This window comes from Benincasa hispida, chromosome 11 (genome assembly GCF_027475165.1).
Source record: "Benincasa hispida cultivar pf3 chromosome 11, pf3_genome.v1.1, whole genome shotgun sequence".
NCBI lineage: Eukaryota > Viridiplantae > Streptophyta > Magnoliopsida > Cucurbitales > Cucurbitaceae > Benincasa > Benincasa hispida.
In genome coordinates, this window is record NC_143488.1 from 5,508,281 (window position 1) to 5,521,926 (window position 13,646).

The 13,646-nt window shown below is 36.1% G+C and overlaps 1 protein-coding gene across 1 annotated transcript; it reads left to right on the forward strand.

Annotated features, from left to right (window-relative positions):
* The first annotated feature begins 6,269 nt into the window (after positions 1 to 6,269).
* Positions 6,270 to 11,560, forward strand: LOC150032336 (villin-3-like). Its single transcript, XM_090306871.1, has 5 exons — positions 6,270 to 6,276; positions 10,297 to 10,532; positions 10,628 to 10,818; positions 11,054 to 11,102; positions 11,408 to 11,560. Exons 1-5 carry the CDS (start codon positions 6,270 to 6,272, stop codon positions 11,558 to 11,560), a joined length of 636 nt encoding a protein of 211 aa, XP_090162997.1.
* The last annotated feature ends 2,086 nt before the right edge of the window (positions 11,561 to 13,646 follow it).

Sequence of the window (13,646 nt, forward strand, 5' to 3'; positions counted from 1 at the left end):
AGCAGAATGGTGTATCAGAAAGGAGAAACAGAACCTAGTTGGACATGGTTCGGTCTATGATGACTATGCTCATCTTCCAGACTCGTTTTGGGGTTTTACAGTGAAGATTGCATATTATATTTTGAACAACGTTCCCTCAAAAAGTGTTTCTAAAACACCTTTTGAGCTTTGGAGAGACCGTAAAGGTAGTTTACGCCACTTTAGGATTTGGGGATGTCCAGCCCATGTGCTTGTCACTAACCCAAAGAAGTTGGAATCGCGTTTGAAAGTTTTCCTCTTTGTAGGCTACCCTAGAGAAACGAGGGGTGGACACTTTTATGATCTTAGTGAGAACAAAGTGTTTGTTTCTACAAATGCTATCTACTTGGAAGAAGACCACATCAGGGATCATAACCACGAAGTAAGCTTGTTTTACGTGAGATTTCTATTGAGACTAAGACTACTGAAGGTTCAACAAGAGTTGTTAAACATACTGACAGATCAATAAGAGTTGCTGAGGTCAGTACATCTAGTCAACCATCTTAAGAGTTGAGATTGTTTCGATGAAGTGGAAGGGTTATGAACCCACCGGATCACTATATGGGTTGGACTGAAGTCTAGAACGTCATTTCTAATGATGGGGTCGAGGATCCATTGTCTTTTAAGCAAGAAATGGAGGATGTTGACAAAGATGAGTGGATTAAGACCATGAACCATGAGATGGGGTCTATGTACTTCAATCAAGTTTGGGAGCTTGTGGATCAGCCTGATGGGGTAAAACTATAGGATGTAAGTGGATCTATAAGCAAAAACGAGGTGTAGATGGAAAGGTGCAAACCTTTAAGGCTAGACTCGTGGCAAAATATTATACCCAGGTCGAGGGAGTGGACTATGAGGAAACTTTCTTACTTGTTGTCATGTTAAAGTCTATCAGGATACTCTTGTCCATAGCCACATTTTATGATTATGAAATATGAAAAATGGACGTCAAGACTGCCTTACTTAATGGTAAACTTGAGGAGACCATCTACATGGCTCAACCAGAGGGGTTCGTAGTTCCAGATCAAGAACAAAGAGTTTGCAAGCTTAATAAGTCCATTTATGGGCTGAAACAAGCGCTTAGATCATAGAACATTAGATTTGACAGTGCGATCAAATCGTTTGGCTTTAATCAGAATGTTGATGATCTTTGTGTCTACAAGAAGATCATCAACATCTCAATAGCGTTCCTTGTATTGTATGTGGATGATATTCTACTCATTGGGAATGGTGTAGGATTTCTGACTGATATTAAAAAGTCGCTAGCCGCCCAGTTTCAAATGAAAGATTTGGGTGAGGCACAGTATGTTCTAGGGATCCAGATCATTCGAGATTGTAATAACAAGAGGTTAACCTTGTCTTAGGCATCGTACATTGATCTTGATGAGGTATAGGATGCGGGATTCCAAGAGGGGTTTATTACCCTTCAGGCATGGAATCGTCTTGTCTAAGGATCAATGTCCTAGGACACCTCAAGAAGTTGAGGAGATGAGATGGATTCCCTATGCTTCAGCTGTTTGGAGCATAATGTAAGCAATGTTGGGTACCAGACCAACATTTGCTATGCAGTAGGGATTGCCAGTCGTTATCAGTCCAATCTAGAATTAGGTCATTGAATGGCGGTCAAGACGATCCTCAACTATCTTCGAAGAACGAGGGACTACATGCTTGTGTATGGAGATAAGGATTTGATCCTTACAGGATACACAAACTCTGACTTTCAGACTAATAGAGATTCTTGTAAATTGACATCGGGGTCAGTGTCACTTTGAATGGAGGGGCTGTAGTATGGCAAAACATCAAGCAAGGATACATCACAGTCTCCACTATGGAAGCTGAGTATGTAGCCGCTTGTGAAACAACTAAGAAAGCTGTTTGGCTGAGGAAATTCCTTACAGATTTGGAAGTTCTTTCAAATATGGATATGTCGATCACTCTTTATTGTGATAACAGCGGGGCTGTAGCAAATTCAAAGAAACCTTGGAGTCATCATCGAGGCAAGCATATAAAACGAAAATATCACCTGATCAGGGAGATTGTGCATCACAGTGATATGATAGTCACGAAGATCGCGTCAGAACACAACATTGCTAATCTGTTTACAAAAGCTCTGATGGCTAAAGTGTTCGAAGGTCATCTGGAGAGTCTGGATCTATGGAACATGCGACATCTTGTCTAGAGCAAGTGGGAGATGATACTGGGGTATAGAGTATGCCCAGTTTATTGTATATTTTACTTGTATTTATCATGTATTGTACATTAATATCCCGAGGTATTAGAACCAGTGGAAGATTGTTGGGATTGGTGTTCTAATTCTCCTGGAGTCTCATAGTTTGTAAACTGTACACATTGTTATGAATAAAATAAGAGTTATTTTATATGACATTTACTCAGATCCAATAAATAAAGGTCCGTGGTTATTGTATGTAAACTTAAACATGTATATGAGATATACAAGTGGATCATGCCTTATGTGATAACCTAAAAAGGTCTGTAATATAAGGATTACGGAGGGATACCTGATCCTGGTGACACTATGGATACGACTCGCTTTGTAGAGGATTGCAAGTATTGTGAACTACTATAGATGGTATATCCTAACCATTCATGTGTAGACATGCGAGCGGGGGTGTCCTATACAAAGAGTTTGTATAAGACCGGACCACGAGATGGTTCGTCTCTTTATATAACGCCGTTGATACTTGAGACTTACATCTTACCTAAACGACCATAGGTGACATGACCTCAATCCTGAGTGTTTTGGGAACTCCTGCCTTTGAGGGTGGTCCTTTGATTAGTACGGGTAAGAGTGGCTAGATTGCCAACTCAACATGCCTACCTTTTTAGGGATTTTTCTGATTTGGGAGCTGGGAACTCAGTTACACAAGATGGAATTCACTCCTTCCCCAAAGTAGAGGTAAGTAGATAGATTGCTCCCTTAAAGACTGACTCCGGGTCTTGAACATAGTGGCCACAACTTCTCTTTGGAAGAGAGGACTCAGTCATAGTAGGACTATGAATTATGTTCATAAGAGGGATCAATGGTACTTAATGAGTTAGATGTAACTACGAGGGCATAATGATTATTGGCCCAGCTATACTTATGAGCGATCTGTGAAGGGTTATCGTGCTGTTGATTGGTTGATATGAACACAAAATATATCTGTAGTAAAAAGCGGTCAATTGCTGGTCTATAATGGAGTGCCTGACAGTTAACGGATGGTGGATCCTGTGACTAATGAGTTTAGTTAGTTATTCACGTACTGTTGGAGCTTAAAACTACAGGTCTATAAGGTCCCCTTGGTAGCTTAATGGATTCAAGTTGAGAATCAATTCTTGGTGTTGATTTTAAATGTTGAAATTGATAAGAGGAAATTCGATTATATATGATATAATCGGTGTGATGTATTAAATACATCAAGTGGAGGATTAATGTAAATGAGATTTACATTAAGTACCATAGAAAAAGGGATATGGTTTATATGTTTCATGAGATGAAATATTAAAACTATAGGCTACAAATATAATATGGTAAGTTGGTTATCATATATATTTATAATAATATTAATTATTAGATAATTATATCTTTTTCTCTAATAACCAGTTGAGTGGATTGTTATTCTTGGAAAGAAACTCACAGTTTGCTGTCATACGAATTGGATTCATTAAACGATAGCTGAAAGAGAGACTAGATGATTGTGGAGTGACACTATACGATAGTTCACTCAGCTGGTCGTAGCTAAACGATCGCATGGCATTTGCTATATGATAGTTTGCCTTCTTGTACACGATTGAGCATTCGTCTATATGATATACTATTCTCATCTCCCACTTGCTCAATTGTTTACATGATTATTATTCTTCTAGTCTCTTCCTCTGACCAAGTCCACACAGAGCCCACACGTCTGGATTCTCACATGAGAATACCAAGGTAGCCATTGTGGTGGTGTCCTCACTCAACTCGACTGAGTTCGAGGTTTTGGAGGTCGTTCATTGGGTTCATGATCTTGAAGATCGTTGAGTTCGTGTCCGCTGTGATTGTGCTGTTTTGCAGTCATTGTGTTTGAGCGTTTGTGTGTTGTTGTCTTGGAGATTGAACGAGCATTCGTGATCGAGGGAGTTTGAAGCATAAGTCTTCAAAGGTATGATATTCTTATCCTTTGATCTTATTGTAAAGCATGCTATAATTTCATATTGTGCATGACCTGTAAGTTTTTGTTTCTTGACTGTAATTGTTAGTGTTCAATTTCGAATGGAATTTGGAACAATCATTCCGCTACTCATGGAAATCCTCATGTTTGATTTCCTTCAGGTGAGTATAGTTCGAATGAGTTCAAGTATTATTGTTCACAACATGGAATTAGACATGAGAAGACATAGCCTGACACACCACAACACAATGGGATTGTTGAGAGGGTGAATAGAACCATTGTGGAGAAGGTGAGAAGTATGCTTAAAATGTCTAATCTTCCTAAGAAATTTTGGGGTGAAGTAATGCAATATGTCGTGTATTTGATTAATTGATCTCATCAATTCCTCTTGGTTTAGACATTCCAGAGAGAGCATAGAAGGAACATGATTCCACTTATTTGCATCTCAAAGTTTTTGGCAGCAAGGCATACATGCATATGCTTAAAGAAAAAAGGTCAAAGCTTGATTTTAAGACTAATCAATATATTTTTGTTGGATATGGAGATGAAGAGTATGGTTATAAGCTCTACGATCCAGAAAAGAAAAAGGTAGTGAGAAGCAGAGATGTAGTATTCTTTGAGCACGAGAAAGGTGCATATATTCTTAGTATAGGGTACACTTCTACTTCAAAGTTGTGTTTTGATACTACTAATGATTCTACTACTCCTCCTTCTATTATTCAGCCGACAAATGAGAATGTTGATGATGTAACATTGGTGAGTTATAATACGGTGGTAATGTACCAGATCATGTTGATGATGATGATCTTGACGAGTTTTCATCTGATGAAGAAATTCATGAGGAAGATGCATATAAGGAAATGATTCATGGAGAAGTTCATAAGGGGAGGGAGTAATCTATTCCCCAAGTGAAAGATACTCAGGCTTGAAAGTCCACCAGAGTGCGTAAACCTTCAACAAGGCAAGCTTAGAGTTCATTCTAATTAGTGAAGATGTAGAGCTAGAAAACTATCAAGAGGTTTTGTCTCATGATGAAAAAGACCAGTGGCTCAATGAAATGAAGAAGGAGATAAATTCCCTAGAAAAGAACCTATGAGCTAATGAAGCCTCCAAAGGGCAACAAAGTATTGAAAAACAGATGGGTTTCAAGTACAAGAAGGATAGTGAGAAGATAGTGAGGTACAAAGCTAGATTAGTGGTTAAGGAATACAAAAAAAAAAGGACATTAACTTTAATGAGATCTTCTCTCTAGTGGTCAAAATGACATCTATCAGAACAGTGTTGGGATTAGCAGCTATTCTTGATCTTGAGATAAAGAAACTTGATGTAAAAACCACTTTTTTACATGGTGACTTGCATAAAGAGATCTACATGGAGCAAATTGAAGGGAAGAAAAAGGGAAAGATAAACTTATTTGCAAGTTGAAGAAGAGTCTTTATGGGCTTAGACAGGCACCAAGGCAGTGGTACAAGAAATTTGATTCGTTTATGATAAGCAATGATTATAAATGAACTACAACTGATTCTTGTGTGTATTTTAAAAAGTTCCATGTAAGCAACTTCATCATTCTTCTTTTATATGTAGATGATATGTTATAGTTGGACAAGATATAGATATGATTCAAAATTTGAAGAAAGATTTCTTAAGACATTTGACATGAAAAATTTGAGTCCTACAAAGCAAATCTTAGGTATAAAGATTGCTCGTGACAGGAAAGTTGGGAAATTGTAGTTATCTCAAGAGAAGTATATTGAATGGGTGTTGGGAGGATTCAATATGAAGCATGCTAAGCCTATCAGTACACCGCCAACAACTCATTTTAAGCTAAGTAAGAGAGCTTGCCCTACGGTAGAGAAAGAGGAAGAAGTTATGTCATCCATTCCTTACTCTTCTGTTGTTGGTTATTTGATGTATATTATGGTGTGTACTAGACCTGGTATTACACATGCAGTTAGTCTAATGAATCGTTTTCTAACTAATCTAGGTATAACTCACTAGGAAGTAGTGAAGTGGATCTTCAGATACTTGCATGGCACCTCCAAATTGAGTTTGTGTTTTGGAGGTGGCAAACCTATGCTTGGAGGTTATACTGATACAGACATGGCAGGTGATCTTGATAACAGAAAGTCTACCTCAAGTTATGATTTACATTTTTAGGGGGAGCCATCTCATAGCAATCCAAACTAAAAAAATGCATAGCATTGACCATAACTGAGGCATATTATATTGCAGTAGTGGAAGCAAGCAAGGAGATGTTATAGCTTAAAATGTTCCTTCAAGAGTTGGGTTGAAGCAAGGTGAGTATGTAATATTTTGTGATAGTTAGAGTGTTATGGATTTGAGCAAGAATCCAATGTATCATTCTCGTACTAACCACATTTATATTAGATATCATTGGCTACGAGATGTAATTGAAGAGAAGAGATTGAATCTTAAGAAAGTTCACACTGATAAGAATAGTGCAGATATATTAACTAAGACAGTTCCTAGAAGCAAGATTAAGCTTTGTACTAAGCTTTCCGGGATGAGGTTCAAGTGATCATGGATGTAATTGAGTCTGCCCCATGTTGGGTTGGAAGGGGAGATTGTTGTAGGCATCCAGCCCACTTGTTGCACAAGTAAGACTTTATTTTAAATCTGTGTTTTGTGAGTCCAATTGGTACTTGCCCCATCTTGAAAGCCCTAGGCTTTCTTTTATGTGATATGAGGATGACATAAGGGAAAAAAGAGTGAAAATGAGGCAGAAAATTGAAGAGAAAGATAGCAGTTCAATTTTTCAATGGCAACCTCCACAAAGTTGTCAATTTCCAAAGTTTGAATCGTTGGATTGTGCTGACATTTGGTCAGCCTATTCAAGACACATAGGGTGCGTTTTGAATGGTTAGATTGTTATTGAGAGCTTTGGTTTGTTTGTAATTCCTAGCAATCAGAATCTGGTTAATTGGGTGATTTTCATTCATTATTTATTTATTTATTTATTGTATCTCTCAAATGTTGATCTTTTATGTATGATAGTATTGATGAGTAGTGAATCTTTGTATGACTGATTTGAGTTATTTTTCGCTCAATTTTATCATAATAAGAGAAGTTGATAAGGGTGGACTTCTCACAAGTTCCATGATTTTTATTCTTCACGTTGAAGGGGCTTTCCATGTATAATTCATGTGTGCACTTTGTTTTTAGTCTTCCATAGTTTTGTTATTTATTTCTATCCATTGTTGGTTGATTGCTTAGCGAATATTTTATGATTTACTTGTGGTGTTTTGGAGAACAATTATTTAGTTGATTATTTTAAATAGATCCTAGTGGGTTGTTGTTATATTGTTTGGGTCCTATCACATTTGACGAACTACTACATATGTGGCAAGAAGCGATGGTTCTGAAATGTAGATGTGTGATGATAGAGTTAAGAAGAATATTCATTAACAATCCCTAAGCAAATATATAAATTATGTGTTCAAGCACTGCACTCGAAATTATAACTTACACTTCTCAGTATACATAGCTACAGTATCCTATCTCTATGATGTATATGATGAGTGTATAATGCAAAAGATGTTACTTATTTCTAAGGAACTTCTCATCTTGTTTTATGAGTTCTAAATTTTGAGTTCTTTCAAACCGAGATTTAATCTACTTATAGTAATCTTTCGAGTTATCCAAGTATTTCATCAGGTGTACATAAAACAAATAAAATGGATGGTTTAAATATTGCTTAGTTCATGTTAACTAGATGCTTCTCAACCCATAAATAAATTAGCTGCTCATAATAAAAATGGAGAAAATGGATAGATGATGAAATGAGTATGTATTCATATCGAAGAAATGAGTCTTTTCAATGTTTAAACAATACAAATACACTTAAGGAATAGGAATAGAGAATCAAGTCATGGTGCACAATTTCTTGTTTCCTCCGACTTTCTCAATGACTGTTTCACTGCAAGTGTTGAAAGATGGAGTTCCTCTTCTACTTCCATGGGAAATGAAGCTCTCATTAAGGTGTTTTTTTTAATTGTTGTAAGAGAAGAATTTTTTACATAGTTTAATTTTTTCTGCTATGAAAATTTGTATTTTGCATGGCGATTTCATAGCTATATATAGGCGTCCAAGGATAGCTTTTCTTCTCTCTCTCATGATTATGCTAATAAAGTGCATTAAATTCCATACCCTGATGTGTCGCCTGCTGCGCGTTAGACGTTCATTGGCTCTGTAGCAAAGCTTTCTTATCAACCACCAACTAAATCTTTGATTTGACCTCCACCGCTCATGTGTCATTACATGTCTCGTCACATGGAGTAATCGACTCGGTTAGCTATGCAATCATGTGTTAGCATTGAGAATTCTCCTTCGGTCGCATCAGCAGATGTTCTTCACTTAAACAAATTGATTTCAAATTTAAAATAGATATATTAGGCATTGAGTATGTGTGATCGCATGCTGCAATTATTTTTATGAATTTCTTAGCAAATTGTGGCATTTTTAGAGTTTTTTCCTAATTTTTTTTAGATAAAAGAGGCAGAATAACTTGTATTTCTACAAGTTATTATTAATCCTTGATGAGCTTGTTTATGTGTGTCCACATACCAGTAATTGATCTAGTCTCATCCCAAATGTTGTTTGAGCTTTTGTAATGGTCTTGATTCTATTAGTCCCTGAGGTTTGAGGGTAGTGTCTATTTGGTCCCTGAAGTTTCAAAAGATATACTTTAGTCTCTGAGGTTTTGAACATTGTTCTAAGAGGTTCCTCAAGACAATTTGACCGTTAGTTGACTAATGAAAAAATGACATGACATGTTGAAGTGTCAAATTTAAATCACGACCTTTTTTAATTATTTTTTTAACAACTTTACTATTACTTTTTTTTCTGCATCCTTTCATCTTCTTCTCAAACTTTTTGCTTCTCCTCTTCTCTAGTGGAATCATCATACTTCTTCATCCTCCTTCTCTTTTCTTTTCTCTTTTTCTTCTCTACGATTGACGTTTCACTACAAGAATTTTGGGCTTTAATGTCGGTTGGAAAAAGTGAAATCGGATGTATAATGTAAGTTTTATTTTTTTTAAAAAAAATGGATCTTTAATGTTGGTTTTAAACTGACATTAAAGACCCACTTAATTTATCTCACTTCTATTTCCCTTTTTTTTTTTCATTTCCCTCTTCACTCTCCCCCTATTTTTTTTTCCTCTCATTCTCACACTTCCCTTTTCAGACCCTCTTCTTTCTCACTTCTCTCTTCCAAACCCTTGCCATTCGTCCATCGATCGTAGGTGAAGAGGTTGTCGTGGTGCTGATCTGGCCTCTCTGTTCGTCGTGCAACCCACGCCGCTGCACCGAATCGCCTGCGTCTCATCAATCGCCCGAATCTGCTGCGTGCCACCAGGTCCATTCTTGGCCTAGATCTGCTTCGCGTCACATCAGTCGCCCGAATCTGCCACGCGCCACCAGGTCCGTTCTTGGCCCAGATCTGTTTCGTGTTTCATCAGTCGCCCGCGTTTCATCAGTCGCCTAGATCTATTGTGCATCGCCGCACCTAATTGCCCATGTCTCATTCATCGATCGCGTGTCTTTGCCATGTGCATCACCAGGTCCTTTCTTGGCCAGCTGCCGCCAACCCATGTCTGTGCCACCAAGTTCAAGTAGATTGCATTTTATTTTTCTCTTAATTCTTGTTTAAAAAAAATATGAATTGTCTCTCGGTGAAGCTTCTATACAATCTTGAAGCCATCTCTTGTCAGAAGTTTTAATGATTTTTGCCTCAACATTGAGAAACTGAAATAGAAGGGCATCCTGGTTCATGGAAATGCTCTTACGTGTAACCATGTGTTGAAGATCAGTGACTGAACTTGAAAAAAATACAAAGTAACCTTGAATGTAAATATTTTGCGTGGTATTACAAATTCCCTAAATTTATATAGCATGATCTTCAGTTTCTGTGGAAAATTGTGCCAAATGAACCTCTAGCATGTTTCTTTGAGTGGCAATGTTAAGTCTAACAAAGGGGGAAAAATCGAATTATATAAGAAAATACATTAAAAAATAGTTCATATTGTTTTGTTTGCTTTCTTGATTTTCTTCTGCTTTCAAATATATCTTTTATTTTCAAATTTATAAGTTTGGCTATTATATTAAGATGAACCAGGAACTGCAGCTGTTAAAACTGTGGAGCTTGATGCTTCTCTTGGAGGACGTGTAGTGCAACACAGAGAAATTCAAGGCCACGAATCAGAAAAATTCTTGTCATACTTCAAACCTTATATCATACCATTGGAGGTAGGTGTTGCATTTGGATTTAAGAAACCTGAGGAAGAACAATTTGAAACACAGTTGTATGTTTGTAAAGGAAAGCGAGTTGTCCAAATGAAACAGGCACTTAATTTTTCTTTCCAGGAGTTTGTGAATTCAACAGTGTTTCTTCCAGTGACATGGAGTTTTGATGTTTATTTTTGCATTTGGCTATCCAGGTTCCTTTTGTTCGCTCATCACTAAATCATGATGTTGTGTTCATCTTAGACACCAAGGGCAAGATATTTCAATTCGATGGTGCGAATTCTAATATCCAGAAGAGGGCAAAAGATTTGGAAGTGGTCCAATTCTTGAAGGATAAAAATCATGAGGGGAAGTGCGATGTTGAAATTGTTGGTAGGAATAAAAGGTACACTGTTGTTCTAACCCTCTTCTGTTTCAGTCATTCTTTGCCCCTTTCAAAATGAGCCAAGCCATAGTTACAATAGTAGATTTTCTTATATAACTTTTCTTTCTTTTTTGGAAGTTTATAGATTATAAGTATTGTTTTTTAATGTTTGAAGATATCTTGTCTTAGTCTTCTTTTTGTATATGTGTACTGATATTTGCTAACACAGTTGTTATTTTCTCCCTAATACATCCAGGTATTACTTTAAAGCAAGCAAAGGATGGAACAGAGAGTTTAACCTTCTGGTTTGCACTTGGAGGAAAACAAAGTTACAATAGTAAAAAAGTATCTAAGGTTATTGTCAGGGATCCCCACTTGTATGCATTTTCATTCACTAGAGGTGACATGTGTTATCTTTTTAAGTTACAAAAAAATTCTCATTTGGCATTTAACTATTACCATTACTGATTTTTCATTTTGACTGCTTCCATTTTGATGGTTGATCTTCACATTTGTCCTTACAGGAAATTTCCAGGTGAAGATTTGAATTATTGTTAATGAAGAAGTTAAACCAGATGCAGTGTTATGATCTTATATTTATCATGCGTAGGTAGAGGAAATTAATAACTTCTCTCAAGATGATCTATTGACAGAGGATATCTTGATACTTGACACTCAAGCTGAAGTGTTTATATGGATTGGTCAATCTGTTGACCCCAAAGAAAAGAAAAAATGCATGGGAAATTGGTCAAGTAGAAGTTGAGAATTATATTTTGTACACTTCAAAGTTCAATTTTCATTCATGTTGTTTTCGTTTTTTTTGAAAATATGTGGAGATGGCTGCATCTCTAGAGGGATTGTCTCCAAATGTGCCGTTATATAAAGTCTCTGAAGGAAATGAACTATGCTTCTTCACAACATAATTTTTGTGGGATTATACTAAGGCTGTTGTATGTGCTCAAACTATGATTACTCTTTTATTGCCTAATCCTATAAATCTTAAAAACTTTAATAAATTTTATGCTCGGGTAAGTTTTTTAAAAAAAAATAGTAGTTTGAATACTTTAGTGTTGGCCATGAAATTTTGATAAAATGATCACTTCCATTCACTTGTAATTACACACTCCATACACGGTTATGCGAAAGCTAGAGGCCCTATAATCACCGGAAATGAGCACATTAAGATACTTCATATTTAAAAGAATACATTGATATATGAATTATATAAAAGCCCCCCCCCCCACAAAAAAAAAAAAAAAAAAAACACGGAGAGATAGAGAAGAAAAAATAGGCAATCTCCAGTCATAACAAATAAATTTCAAAGAGTAGAAGCATCTAATACACCCTTTATCTTTTAGGTGCAAAATGAAAATTTGGCATGTGCAGAGAATTCATAAAATGATGTCAATGGAACGATTTATTTGAGTTGTCATATGTGAAAAACACTTTTCTCCCTACAAATGGAAATGAAAGAAAATGTTTATATCATGTGGTTAATCTCCTTATCTTTGGATGGAATGCAGGTTGAAGGGAACTCATTCCAAAAAAAGGTGACTTTAGTCTTTGACATTGGACATATTGTGGAGGTAAATCAACTTTCTCTAACTTCAACTCAAGGAAGATTTTGTTCTTGGTATAAGATCAAGAAGTTTAGATTTTGTTCTTTGGACCATATTGGATTAGAATGTAATACTCATTTATGACTCATGGATACTATTTATTTGTAGTTTAGATTTGATTGAAGGTGCTTGAGTTTGTGGGTTGCACTATGGTAGTTTGTGGGTTATTCATGCTCTATGGTAGTTTTTGTGACAACTTTTGAGATTTGAAGTACATTGTGAGCTAAATTTTCTTATTGTTGTATGTGTTCTTGAATATTCATTTTTTGAGAATTCGGATAGTTCTGTTGAGAACAAGTGGGTGTGAAATATTTTTGGGAGTGTGTTTCTTTGAACAAGTTCAAGGTAAATTTTTGGTTTTATTGTGGTAGTATCGTTATGCTGCCAAAAATTTTCCATCGTCTTCGTATCTCATATCTACGTAACCAAGCTTCTTTTCTTCAAGATCTTGAGAAAGAAGATTCTCTCATTTATTCAACTATTGAGTTTTCTTGTTTTGTAGGTGCAACAAAGGAGTAAAGATTTAGTATCGCAACCACTTTATACTTTTTCTTGGGGAACTCTAGATCCAACACATTCAATACAAGAATTTTTCCTTGAACGTACCATTTATGCACATTCCCAATAAACACGGTTAGCTGTATATAAATTTTGATCACATTTTCACTTTTAATCCTTTGTCTTAAACCTTTATTGTTAGTGATCCTTTGAACAACAGTGGTCAGACAAAGATGCTTATAACCAGACATTGCTGAAGTTGGGGGGTCTGTTCAAGAAGAATTATGAAAGGATCCATACTTACTAAGTGGAGAGGGACAGTAAACTCATAATGTTTGTATTACTTGTAATTTGTGTTTTTAAGGCCTGAATTAGTACAACCTTTTAAATTATATTTTTATAGCAGAATTTGCGGATTAAATATAATAGATTTACAATCCATATATGAATAATATGTCATAGCCACAACATTCGTTGATGATGTGTCATGTTATACTTTTTGACCGAAAAATGGACTTGGCAATGGAATTTAAAAAAAAACGGACAATATTTGATAAAACGGACAGATTCTAGGCTTCAATGTCGGTTTAAAGGGCTTCATTTGATTCTTTGGCTTAAGTTGCGATTGACGTTAAAGGGCTTTAATGTCGGTTTCAAATTTCGTTAAAGGGCTTTAATGTCGGTTGCAACTGACATTAAAGACAGTATTATTAAAGCCACTTAATGTCAGTT